The 12,642-nt window shown below is 31.8% G+C and overlaps 1 protein-coding gene across 18 annotated transcripts in view; it reads right to left on the minus strand.

Moving 5' to 3' along the window:
• LOC145287959 (disks large homolog 1-like) overlaps positions 1–12,642 on the minus strand; it is a 909,452-nt gene that overhangs the window by 865,657 nt on the left and 31,153 nt on the right. For 9 of the 18 annotated variants that reach the window (XM_080135931.1, XM_080135924.1, XM_080135920.1 and 6 more), the window contains exon 1: positions 8,867–9,147. The exons of the other annotated variants lie outside the window; for them this stretch is intronic. In XM_080135931.1, coding sequence (XP_079992057.1) covers positions 8,867–8,882 — 16 coding nt within the window. In that variant the 5' untranslated portion in view covers positions 8,883–9,147. Of the gene's footprint in view, positions 1–8,866; positions 9,148–12,642 lie in introns of those variants that run through there. 18 annotated transcript variants of the gene reach the window in all.

The following is a 12,642-nucleotide window of genomic DNA, read 5'->3' on the forward strand; positions in this document are numbered from 1 at the left end:
GTAGTTACTCTTGTACAAATATGAAGTAGCATGTTCAAAAATAATTTTGTTTTTTTCGTATTAACTATAAAGCAGTAGTAACTAAGTGAAGATAGAAACCGACATACTTGGATAATGTATCAACACTGCTTAAGGAGCAAGTATAAACTAATGTTATCTTAACGATTCGTACCTCCATTTTAATTCCGGTTGGTGCTTTGTTTTTAATTAAATTTTTCACGACATCTTTTGTTTATTAAATTGTTAGGCGAATGTATATAGTAGTTTACCCCACCTCCATTCCTTATGTTAATGGGTTTCCTAAATAACTTCATTATTTAGAAAAGCTATTCTTAACATGAAGAGAGACAACCGGAAGTGAAGTAGAAGCACGAATCGTAAAAATAACCACTCATGTCAGCAACTGATTCTAATCTGATCCTTAAAAAATACAAAAAAATAAAAATTTTAAAAGTGCCGTATCCGATAATAAATTGTGTTAAGTTTTGTTAAATGATATTTTGGGTGGAAATAAAATGAGATTGCAGCATCTTCCACAGCTTTTATGAAGACTAATAGCATTTTCGCCAAAACATTAAGAAAATTAACGTTTTTAGAAAGTCAATGCCTGTTAAAGGGCTACAGCTTAAATGCTAAATAAATATTTGAAAGTGCTGAGATTTACAAAAAGATAAACGAATGATTATTTTAATATATTTCGAATTTTGATACTTGTGCAAGTTACGAACCGTGCTGGAATAATAACATTATTTAGAAAGACATTCTTAACATAGGGGAGGTTTTTTTTTGTTTTGTTTAACTTTTCTGTACTCACCTAACAAGTTAAGAGAAGATACCGTCCAAGTTAAAATCCTATCTAAAAATTAACGTTTCGTAAGCTGAATAAGCACCTAAATTTTCCTCCTGGAATATTTCAGATTATGAAATGGGTTTTATTCTTATTCAAGCTGTAGTTTTGTTTTTTTCAGTTTGCGTTGTCAAGCTTTTTAGCATCTAACATATATAATGTCATAAATATACTTTTTTTAGCATCTAACATATATAATGTTATAAATATACTTTTTTTTTAGCATCTAACATATATAATGTTATAAATATACTTTTTTTTTAGCATCTAACATATATAATGTTATAAATATACTTTTTTTTTAGCATCTAACATATATAATGTTTGTTATAAATATACTTTTTTTTAGCATCTAACATATATAATGTTTGTTATAAATATACTTTTTTTTAGCATCTAACATATATAATGTTATAAATATACTTTTTTTTTAGCATCTAACATATATAATGTTATAAATATACTTTTTTTTTAGCATCTAACATATATAATGTTATAAATATACTTTTTTTTAGCATCTAACATATATAATGTTATAAATATACTTTTTTTTAGCATCTAACATATATAATGTTATAAATATACTTTTTTTTTAGCATCTAACATATATAATGTTATAAATATACTTTTTTTTTAGCATCTAACATATATAATGTTATAAATATACTTTTTTTTAGCATCTAACATATATAATGTTATAAATATACTTTTTTTTAGCATCTAACATATATAATGTTATAAATATACTTTTTTTTAGCATCTAACATATATAATGTTATAAATATACTTTTTTTTAGCATCTAACATATATAATGTTATAAATATACTTTTTTTTAGCATCTAACATATATAATGTTATAAATATACTTAGAATCACCATGTACAAAACGTAATCGAAGAGAACGTATCAACGAAGAAAATATGAAAGGCAAAAAAAAAAAAATAAATAAAACGTTGAAGCAGAATTTAGAAACCAGTTTATTATTAAATAGATAAGTGTTATAATACTGGCACTTTCTAGATATCGTTTGAAATTTGAGATATTAGAAATTTAAGAAAACTAAAATCGATATTTTTTTCTAATAAATTATTTACCTTAAAGAAATTAACTAGGTGTATTTATCCGGCGTTACACGGGAGCTTTTACCGTTTTGTTTTTAACCAAATAAATTGATTTTTAATGGGATTTTGAAAGTTTATTACGATATTGTTTGGTCATTAAATTAATCTCGATAAACTTATTAGACGCAAATAACTTCCAATACATGAGGTTTGCTAAGAATTTTAAAAGGGAAAAAAAATCTATTCAATAGTATAAACGCTTTCATATTCCTTGCAAATTTTGAAAAGGATCGAATTCATTTTTTTTTCGACTATTATCAAGATCAAAATGGAGGATTCGTTTTCGTTTACCAAAAACCGAACCTATTCTAGTTGATTTAATTTCGTGATTATTTTTATTATTACTTTTATTTTCCTCAAGCAAAACACTGCCACTTGGATGCAAGAGGTTACTGTTTGGGACCATGTTTACAGGGAATTATGTGAGGAGATCGACGAGATGTTTGTTCACATTACATTTAAACGTCTGCATATTAGTATAGTCAGAGGAGCAGGAAACAAGGAGGGAAATCCAAATTCTAACAGTCCGAGAGAACAACAATAATATATATATATATATTATTAGAGTAGAAGCGTCAACGTCGTAAGTTACGACGGCTACGGTATCTAGGGACCTCTACAGTAAAGGAGTGTTATTTTGCAAAGAAGAGTTTATGATTTTTAAAAAGTTATTTTTTCATGCCTTTCGGTTACACTAAATGACTTATTAAAGTAAATAATTAAAAAAATAATGTATACCAGTCACAGAGGCGAGAAACAGACACATGAGAAGTGGTCACAAAACTTAATAGATTTGACAATGGCACATATGGTGTTCAGAAATAAAGATCACATAAAATTACAGACAGACATTCCCACCTGACTCTAGAAAAATATTTTTCTTTTTTAACTTTAAAACACTATAAATTTATTTAAATAAATAGACAGGAAACAATTCTGAGCTCATCTTCCTTTTAGAAGAGGAGAGAAATTCGTGCTTCACATTTCTAAGTGCCTCATCAGAGAGAATAACGAAACAGTTGTTCTTGCAGAACATTAAAGTTGCTGCAGTCTATTAAATAATTGCTTAGTCGTCATTTTAATTAAGATTTAGATAAATAAAACGACAGCATTTCGCTTGCAAGATTTGGTCACCAAAGCGGAAAGGGTGGGGCGGTCACCAAAGCGGAAAGGGTGGGGCTTATCTGAAAAATTGAAGTAATGCGATTGTGAAAACAGACAAAATGGTTCAAATGATGACATGTACAACTAAAAAATAAATCACATTAATCATCCTTAATAACAGAACCAAAAAATTGGAATTTTCCCAAATAATAAAAACAAATACTCTTAATACAAATAAGTTTTATCAAATACTACAGTTATTTCGTAAAATAAGAAACAGGTGTTCGACCTGCAATATTATTGATACTGCATCCCACAGATCGATCTCTTTCTCTCATATACGAGAGAAAGAGAGGGGGGGCATTCCAAAAGTAATGCCTCTTATTTTTATTTATTTTTTTTATTTCGCTCGAATGGATCAGAGGGTACTGCAGATTGCAATGTTATGATGACTGAACTTACACATTCATGACCTAAAAGTTCAGTCTTTCTGTTGCAAATATTGACGGTATGAGACTAAGTAGCATATGACATGGATGTGCATCAGAACAGAGATGTGTCATTGAATTCCTGTGTGCAGGAAAAAAAAAAATAATCGAATTGATCAACATTCACTGGTGCAGTTGATGTCAACATAGGAGATGGGTTCGCCGATTTCAGAGTAGCAACAGATTTGAGTTATAAAGCACTCTCCGCACGCCCATGCACAGTCACTACCCCGTTGCTGGCAAAAGTCCAGCAAGAATGGAATGGTGAGGACTATGTAGAGAATTAAATTCTGGAGCACAAGAGGTTTCTTTTTTTTTTTTTTCTCTTTAAATGGTACCACTCCTGTCTTTTTTTTAGTTAAAAAGTAGGATGTATTACGTTGGAACAACTAATATATATAGCAAAAATGGTAATTAGTAAAAACCTGAAAAGAGTGCTCAATACTATTGCAGAGCAAATATGTGACTTTTTTTTTTCTTTTTTTTTTTTTTTTATTTATTACCGTTTTATCTGTTTAGTTACACGTTTCGGTTGCCGGACCATATCTACGATCCAGTAGCCTCGTCAGACCTTACAGAAAACCTGGTTTTCTGTAAGGTCTGACGAGGCTGCTAGATCATAGATATGGTTCGGCTACCGAAACGTGTAACTAAACAGATAAAGTGGTAAAAAACAAAAAACACATTATATATATATATATATATATATATATATATATACACACACACACATACATACATACATGTTGACATACAGGTTCTTGCCAGATCACTGGTTAAGTAATGTTGAGCCGGGCCAGTATCAGATGAGTAACACTTTGGAAAGACTAAGTGCTGTATGTACCGCACTGAGTCATAGAAATTTCCAGGAGGAGTTTCTGAGGGCGCATTAATTCACTGAGAGAGATGCACCCCCAGTCTTTGTTAAGACATACATCTAGAAGATAATTTTGATGTAAAAACTTGCAGTCTACTGTATACTGTTCTGTGGCAGTCATCTGCACCGACAAAGGTTACCAGTGATACTAAAAAGTGTGGCTGGTTCTACACAAAGCCTTCACCACTATAAACAAATCACCTGTGTGGATTTCCGAGCAACTTAGTTGTTGTGGAGGAACCTCATACATCGAAATCAACAAGAGAATTCATCACCATTATATAGATGAGAGAGAGACCATAGATAGATAAGTGTGTGTGCGTGTGTGTATCTATTTCCTCACCCTCCCACAAACACAAGGCCGGATTTTAATGTGGAGAGTATCCAGCTCCCCAAAAGACAGAACGCTGGATTGGGATCCAAATAAAAAATTGCCTCTAATATTTCTTTCACTAACATTTGACAAATGAGATGAAATACAGTATCAGAACAGATATCACTTTTTTGTATGCAGGCGTATATCTTTCTAATATATATATGTGTGTGTGTGTGTAAATGTTTATTCAATTATATTTAAGCTTTTATTTATACCAAACCTTTATTTCATGAAGTTTGATGTAATTGCAGAGCATAAAAGTCTATATTCCAAATTTCAAGATGTTGACCATCTTCCCATTTATTCCTTTAAAAAAGTTGACATGCACAATTCTGGACCTGTTTTGTAGCACAAAATCATTCAATTAATATGTCTGTTTATTATTGGTTACATATGTGCATACATGTTTCAGTGGAGTTTCAATTCAGGGACAACACTTCATCAGACCAAAAACGAATTGGTATTTAAACTTGTTATTTGTTATATGCTCTGTCGTTACATCAAGCTTCACAAATGAAAGGTTTGGTATGAATAAAAGGTTAAATATAACTGAATATAAGCTAGCAAAATTGTTATAAGAATAGGTAGTTAATAAAACATGGTCAAAAACACTTTGAGAAAGAGTTAAAAACAATTTTAAAAAGGAAGCACAAAATATGTGGATAGTCGTTAATCCGCAGAGTTTCGAAAAAAATACTTTCCTTCTCATCAGTGAGTAGGATTTAGCAAAATGCGGGATCGGATTTTGCTTGCAAAAGTATTTGATGAAAATACATGTCAGTCATAGATCTTACTTGATAACAAATAGTGAAAGAGACGGAATATGGTGATGGAAAAGGTGATTTCACGTGAATGGATAGTCTGGTGAAGGGTTATATATATATATATATATATATATATATATATATATATATTTTTTCTTTTCTATCGTAAACATCGAATTCTTGATTTAAAAAGATTGGTACATAAATAAAAACACTTAAAAGCAAAAGCGTACCTTTTCACACACATATATATACATACACACACTATCACTAGTGAATGGTGAGCCAAAGCTAGCAGTATGCACTAATGTAGTAAGTATTGGTATATCAAGTAATAGTAGTTGTAGTGTGAAATGTATTTTATTAGTGACACTACTAAGAACAGCTAGGATCACTATCCCTCGGTTCGTCAGTTCATTGTCTTTGCGTACCCCACTAAAATCCACTTTCATATAAAAATACCTGAATAGAATAAGGATCAAGAAGAACAGATCGTAGTTTTACTGTCAATAATGATTGGTTCAAAACAAAAAAAAATATTGGAGGTCAGAAATAATTTTTGTATGAGAAAAAAAAAGCTAGTAAAACAAGAGATTACATAAGTGAACTTATACTGATCTAGATATCTTCTCTAGTACAATGCTATGTAGATAAGATGTTTCACTTGGTATTTCAACGTATATTTATAGGCACCCACCAGAATATGTAATAAAAATAATTAAAACTAAAGAGCCATTTAAAAAAATTTAAAAACAAATAAAAAAATAAGATTTCATGCTTCTGAAATTTTTTAGATGAGGATTAATGATCTGTATTATTCGGACTACTGTTCTCATCTCGAGTCTTATTTTACCGAAACGTTGTGTGAATAACAGATGAGAACAGTAGTCTGAATAATCCAAATACGATATGAGATTTGTTTTTTTAACTCATGTATTTTTGCGTTTTATTACAGGTATTTATTTAATCCAGGTGTCCAAGTAAATTGGATAGACAATGGCAACGAAGGTAATCCAGAGCTATGGTATAAAATGGTATTATTATAGAATCACTCCCGTCTCCAGCCTTTTTTTTTTTTTTTTTTAATGTTACATTATCCGTAATAGAAAGAAAGAAAGAAAGAAAAAAGCGGTTTGGAGAGTAGAGTAATTCTACAATATATAAAGTTTATTTATTTGCGCATCACCACAGCAATAGTTCCTATTTACTTTGCCTCCCCATCGGACAGAGTTAGACATCAGGGTTGTTTTTTTAACGTAGACAAAGGAACAAAAATTAAAAATAGTCTTAGTTGTGAAGGATTTCTCCTCCATTGACAGAGAACAAGTAATTGAAGTGTAGCATCTGAAGAACAGATACTATACTTTAATCTTGGCCCGACCACAGCATATTTATACTTGTCAGCTTAATGTGTGGTAATCCCCCCCCCTCTCCAACAAAATAAAATGACACTGGATGGTTTCAAAATTTGCCTATATCGAGCCCCGTCGGCATTTCCCTATTGGGACGCCTTAGGCCACCGGCAATAAATCAAACCCTTTTCACACAAAGCGATAACGCCCGAGTAAATGACCTCCTGGGACTGAACATAACCATACTCCACTCGTATAATCCTTGGGGGTCCTGTGCATGGTTCTAGCGAGTAAAATACTACGTCAGCTTGCTTGCTTCTCATGCAATAACTAAATATTGCTTAAATAAAATAAAAATAAAAAAAATAAAAAACACCTAAACTATTTTTTTAAGTTAATTTTCAGAGTGGGGGGGGGAGAACAAATGAAAAAAAATTAATGAACAGTTTTGCTGATCACTATTTTTCACTTAGAAGCAAAATTTATTCCATCCGTAAAAGCCTATTTAAAAGCGAAAGTGAAAATCAATGACAATGCCGACGAATACTACGGAGAGGAAGGGCTTAGCCTCATCAGTATCATGACCATGCGATGCATTCCTATGTTGCAACTGCGTCTTTAAGGCAGTATGCCCCTTCTTTTTACCGTTGTCATCATCAAACGGGAAATGATGAAAAAAGAATCGAAGGTAAAACTTATTTTAATTGTGCGTGGTGGTTATATTTGGTGCAGAAAGGCAAACGCACGCACTAGCTATCATCATTAGCAGCAGTAGCATCATCGTCCACATTAGATAGAGACGGCCCGCAGTAGCAGAATGTAAGAAGGAAAGAATAAAAAGGAAAAGCAGTCGCCGTGAGTGACAAGGAAGGAAAGCGCACGTTTTTAGCCCAATAATAAATGAATGAACGGTAGGGTTTTTTTCTTCTTTTTTTTTTTTTTTTTTTCTTTCTGGCAATGAATGAATGGATGGTTAGCGAGTGTTGCAAAATAAATAAATAAATAAATAAATAAAGCGAACCACAAAGTCATCGGAAAACAGACAAACAAACGTTAAATACAAGCGATGAGTGGATAAATGAGGAAATTAAAATATTAATTCGATAAACTACACTGAATAACATTTATGATACAATGATAGAGAAACGAAATATAAAAATGGAGTAGTTTTCGGATTTATGGGCGAGCCTGCTTTCGTTATTAATAAAATATAGAAATCAAATTTGGCAAAACAAGATTTAATCTTTTTGTGGAATGTAGGCCTGAAAGATTCCGAAATCGAAAAATAGAAAGAATAGGCGACGTTTATTCCTGTGTCGTTTTTCAGTTACATTTCCATTCTTGATAGAGATGGCATTTTTGAAACTAGAATGCTACTCAGAGACACGGTTTAACAATATAACCGTTAGTAGACAGTATTGTAAATCAAATAAGAATGCGATGAAAAACAATACAAAAATCTGAACGACTCCCCCTTGTTAAAAATCTTCGATTAAAACAAGACGACAAAAGAAAAAAAAAAGCGAATTTTACAAGAAGCATGTGATAAATGTTACTACCTTTGGTTTCTAGAGTTATTTTAGAAACGTTTACTGCTGTAGTGTTAAATAATAATTAAAAAAAAGTATTACAAATATTTTTTTCAGTGTGTAAGATTTAAATATTGAGGGTGGATTAAAAAAAAAAAATTAAAAAAAAAAAAAAACGCGAACAACAACGTGTTAAGAGAAACGGAGTGGAGAAATCACCATCATCGTCATGATCAGCTATGTGATAGCGAGTAAAAGAGAAGGCGATCCTTTATGTATATAGGCGCCAAGAATTAAAGCGTCGGAATTGTCTATTATTCTTTGAATATTTTTGGAGACATGCTGTTTTTTGGATGAAGTTAAAGTTCAATAATTTTAACCAGTGGACAGGATTGCGCGTTTCTTACCTTTATATCCTCGCATGGTTTAAGACTGGCCAGAATAGTGTGGAGGTAATACATGAACAACACTACAACACAGTACGTTGGTGGCGGTGATGGTACGGCAGGGAGGGGGTAGTACAAATGGTAAACGATGAAGAAGAAGAAGAAGATGAAGAGCGATGCTGATGTCGACGAGGAGTCGTTCGATCAGGGAATGTTTGGAGACGACGACCACCACCACCACAACAACAACCGACTGCTCTTTACTATTCTGAAACGTTATCTACACATCTGCATACAGACATGGCAAAAAGAAAAAAAATTACACCGTTTTATTATATAAATGTTTTTTTTTTTTTCTTGTTTTTTTTTTTAGATGAGGATTGATAATTAGTATATCATTCTGACTACTATTCTCATCTCATATTCACAGCGTTTCAGCCGATATAACCTCCGACCTTCAGATACATCTTTCCGAATCTGTGCCCAGGGGAGGGTCGGAGACTACGTCAACCGAAACGTAGTGAATCTAACTAACAACGATAAAAATAGTAATATGAATGTTCCAAATAATTGGTTTTTATTTATTTCATATCCGCTGACAAAAACATCAAACGACAAGTGTTTTTTAAGCACCCCACCCCAACACACGCAGTCTTATTAACTTACCTCTCCAGTCTCCACGAAGGCAAAATTAGGCATAGGGTCGATTTTTTTTTTTTTTACGTGGTGAAAATTTAGCTCACCCAAGGCGACGAAATGTGGATTGGAACAGTGGAACACAAATATTAATTTGCCTCTGTCTAGAAGGAATGTTCTGTCAATGAATGACAGAGGACAGAACAGATTAACTCGATAAACTTGATCATTTTGTTCCAATAGGGCATTCAATTAAGTTTTAAAATGCATAACATATGAACGTACCACAAAACGCTATTTCTTATCAGTTTAAACTTCAAACTAAATTTCATTTTTCTTTTTTTTTTTTTCTGGTCTGGAAAAAATAAAGCAGAAATCGAAAATAGACAGTTTATTTTTAAATATTAACATTAAAAATATTAAACTAAAAATAAAAACAGATGACCAAGTAATTATCTAGTGCGTACGAATTATCACTTTTCAAACATAAAAAGAGGTCGCCCGCACAAACGATGATGATTAATCTGATGTCGCTAATGCAGATTCCGATTTAACCAATTTTAAAATGAATTGTTCCCAAATCAACTTATGCCTTTCCTCAACTAAAACTACTTTTTTTTTTTTTAATAAATACACTTCAAAGAGTATCTTTCGTTTATTTTATTTTATTAATATGAAGAATATTTAGCTGGCAAGTTTTAACGAAAATAATGTTTCATAAAGAATTAAACTGCTAAACTTTCCAATGTTTCGTTTTATGCAAAAATTTAGCTGACAATGATAATTATTTTTGGAGATAAAACTTTCTCTCACCCCGACAGATTAATTAAAACATATTTCTGTTGTTAACAATATATTATACAGATTGGTGTGCAAGGGCTCTCGCTAATCTATAATTATAATTCAAACAGTTTGAAAGTAATTCGCATAACAGGTGGCAAAAAGCAACTTATCTTAACTTGAAAGACGAGAAACGCTACAGGAACGGACAAGTAGCTTTTTTTCTTTTCTTTTTGTAGTGTAATCATTACTATTGACAGGCCTAATTTTAAAAAAGAAATACAATTGGGAAATTAGTCAAAAACATTTTTTCTTACCTACTCATTTGTGACCTAGTTGCGTTTTTTTTTTTTAATATTTGAAAGAAAACCAAAGTTATTTAATTTGTCGTATATAGTTACAAAGTAAAATAATCCGCGTTCACCAATTAATGGGAGCAAATACATAACCAGATTATTATATTCGTCGTCTATTTACGACAAAATAAATTGCTCAAAACTTTTAAATATTAAATTTTAGTACTCAAATATGAAAAAAAAAAAAAAAAAAAAAATCAGTGAGCAACGCAAATTATTACAAAATTTCCCAACAGTACTTCCTTCAAATGAATTTATATCGGTAATAGTAATGATACCCAATTCATTCTAGAGTTTAATTAAAATAAATGTCTCTTCATGGGCATTCTATTTATAAATAAACATTAAAAGAAATGCTAACCACGATTCGTTAAATTTGCGAATTACTCTTACATTGCTTTTTTTCGTTTTATAAAGAAAAAAAATCTTTGGACCATTTTTAACTTTTTTTTTTGTTGTTTAATTTAATGAAATTAGAAAACCCTATTCGAAATGATAAAAAAAAAAAAAGTGAAGGCGCGGTATTACGAAAAGAAAAATAAACAGGTTATACGCAACGAAAACGAAGGTCATGTGATGAACGGGTAGTTACTAAGAAAAATAAATGAAATGTCGTTTTCAATTTATTTTTTTAATAAAGAAATGCAACGATTTCAATTGTAAATAAATATCTTTATTGTTCTTAAGTGCGGTGTATGTATGTATGCAGAATCCGGAAGGATTTTGTTTGTTTTTGCTTATTGAACGGAATCTACACGTTAGACTGCTGCTGGGCTGATCCTGATCAGTGCGCCGTTTTGTATGGTTGCGAGTGTAGCATTGCGCTAAGGTAGCAGCGGAAAAAGCAGCAGCGGCCGCATAAACCCGACACAGACGATGATTATAATTCCATTTCCTCAACGGAGGAGAGGGATGGAAACACCACGGGCACCGACTAAGCTGACCAAAGGGACAGTTTTACAGTAGGATTGAAAGAAGAGGAAGCACTCATATTTTACGCATCAATGGTAACAATGTCGTCAATTTACCTACCTCCTCAGGAGGGTAAAGTTAAAGACAAGGTCATTTTTTCTTTTTTTTTTTTTTTTTTTTTTTTAGGGGGAAGGGTATTGGGTAGAGGATTGAGAGCTCCTCCCTAAAAAGAAAAAGAAAAAAAAATCAATCCGAATGGGAACAAAAATGCCTATATAGTACAATCGACAGCGTTTCGGAAACAAGGACGCCGGAATTAAACACGTACACAAGGAATAATGCCTTGATGCCTGAGAGGTTACATCTGAGACTAAATCGATACTATACTTTGATCCTAATTGGAAGACGGGATAGAAACCCATAGGAAACTCAAAGATTCCAAAATTACATTAGTGCCCTTTTACTTGTTTTGATTAAGAATTGTTGATACAAGAAAGACATACGTTAGTTACTATTGGCGACATTTTATTGTAAAAAGACTTGGAAAAATAGCCCAAAATTATTCTCATGTTTACGTATGACCTACTTGCGTTAAAAAAAAAAAATTTAAACATTTTAAGTTACCATAAATATCAGTTCTGTGCAATGTAGCCACCTTGTTTCGTCACAAGTCTTGAACGTAAACAAGTAGTTAAATAAAATGGCTATCTTGCTAATAACCGATACTTAAATTAACTTTAAAACTTTATATCAAATTTTTAATGCACATTAGATCACAAATGAGTATAAGATAGCAGATGAATGTCTGGGATTCGGTAGGATGACCCATCCCCAGCTAGACAAAAAAAAAAAAAAAAAATTAAAAACTAACTAAATAAGTAAACCCAAATTAATTGCTTTTGAGACTGTTTCGACAGTATTTCCTTTAAAATAATTTATGTCGCCATCTTTACTTAAATGCGATGATGTTTTGTATCATTTGACTCGAGTGTTCTTTGTTCACAACGTTTCAGCCGATGTAACCAACTTATTTTTAGGTGCATCTTGCACTTGTTCCGTTTGTTGTGGCCGTGTAGAAGTCGTAAATTCGTAATTGCATTCTTATTAACGACT

The sequence above is a fragment of the Euprymna scolopes genome, chromosome 11, assembly GCF_053919585.1.
Source record: "Euprymna scolopes isolate OS-2025 chromosome 11, ASM5391958v1, whole genome shotgun sequence".
Taxonomy (NCBI): domain Eukaryota; kingdom Metazoa; phylum Mollusca; class Cephalopoda; order Sepiida; family Sepiolidae; genus Euprymna; species Euprymna scolopes.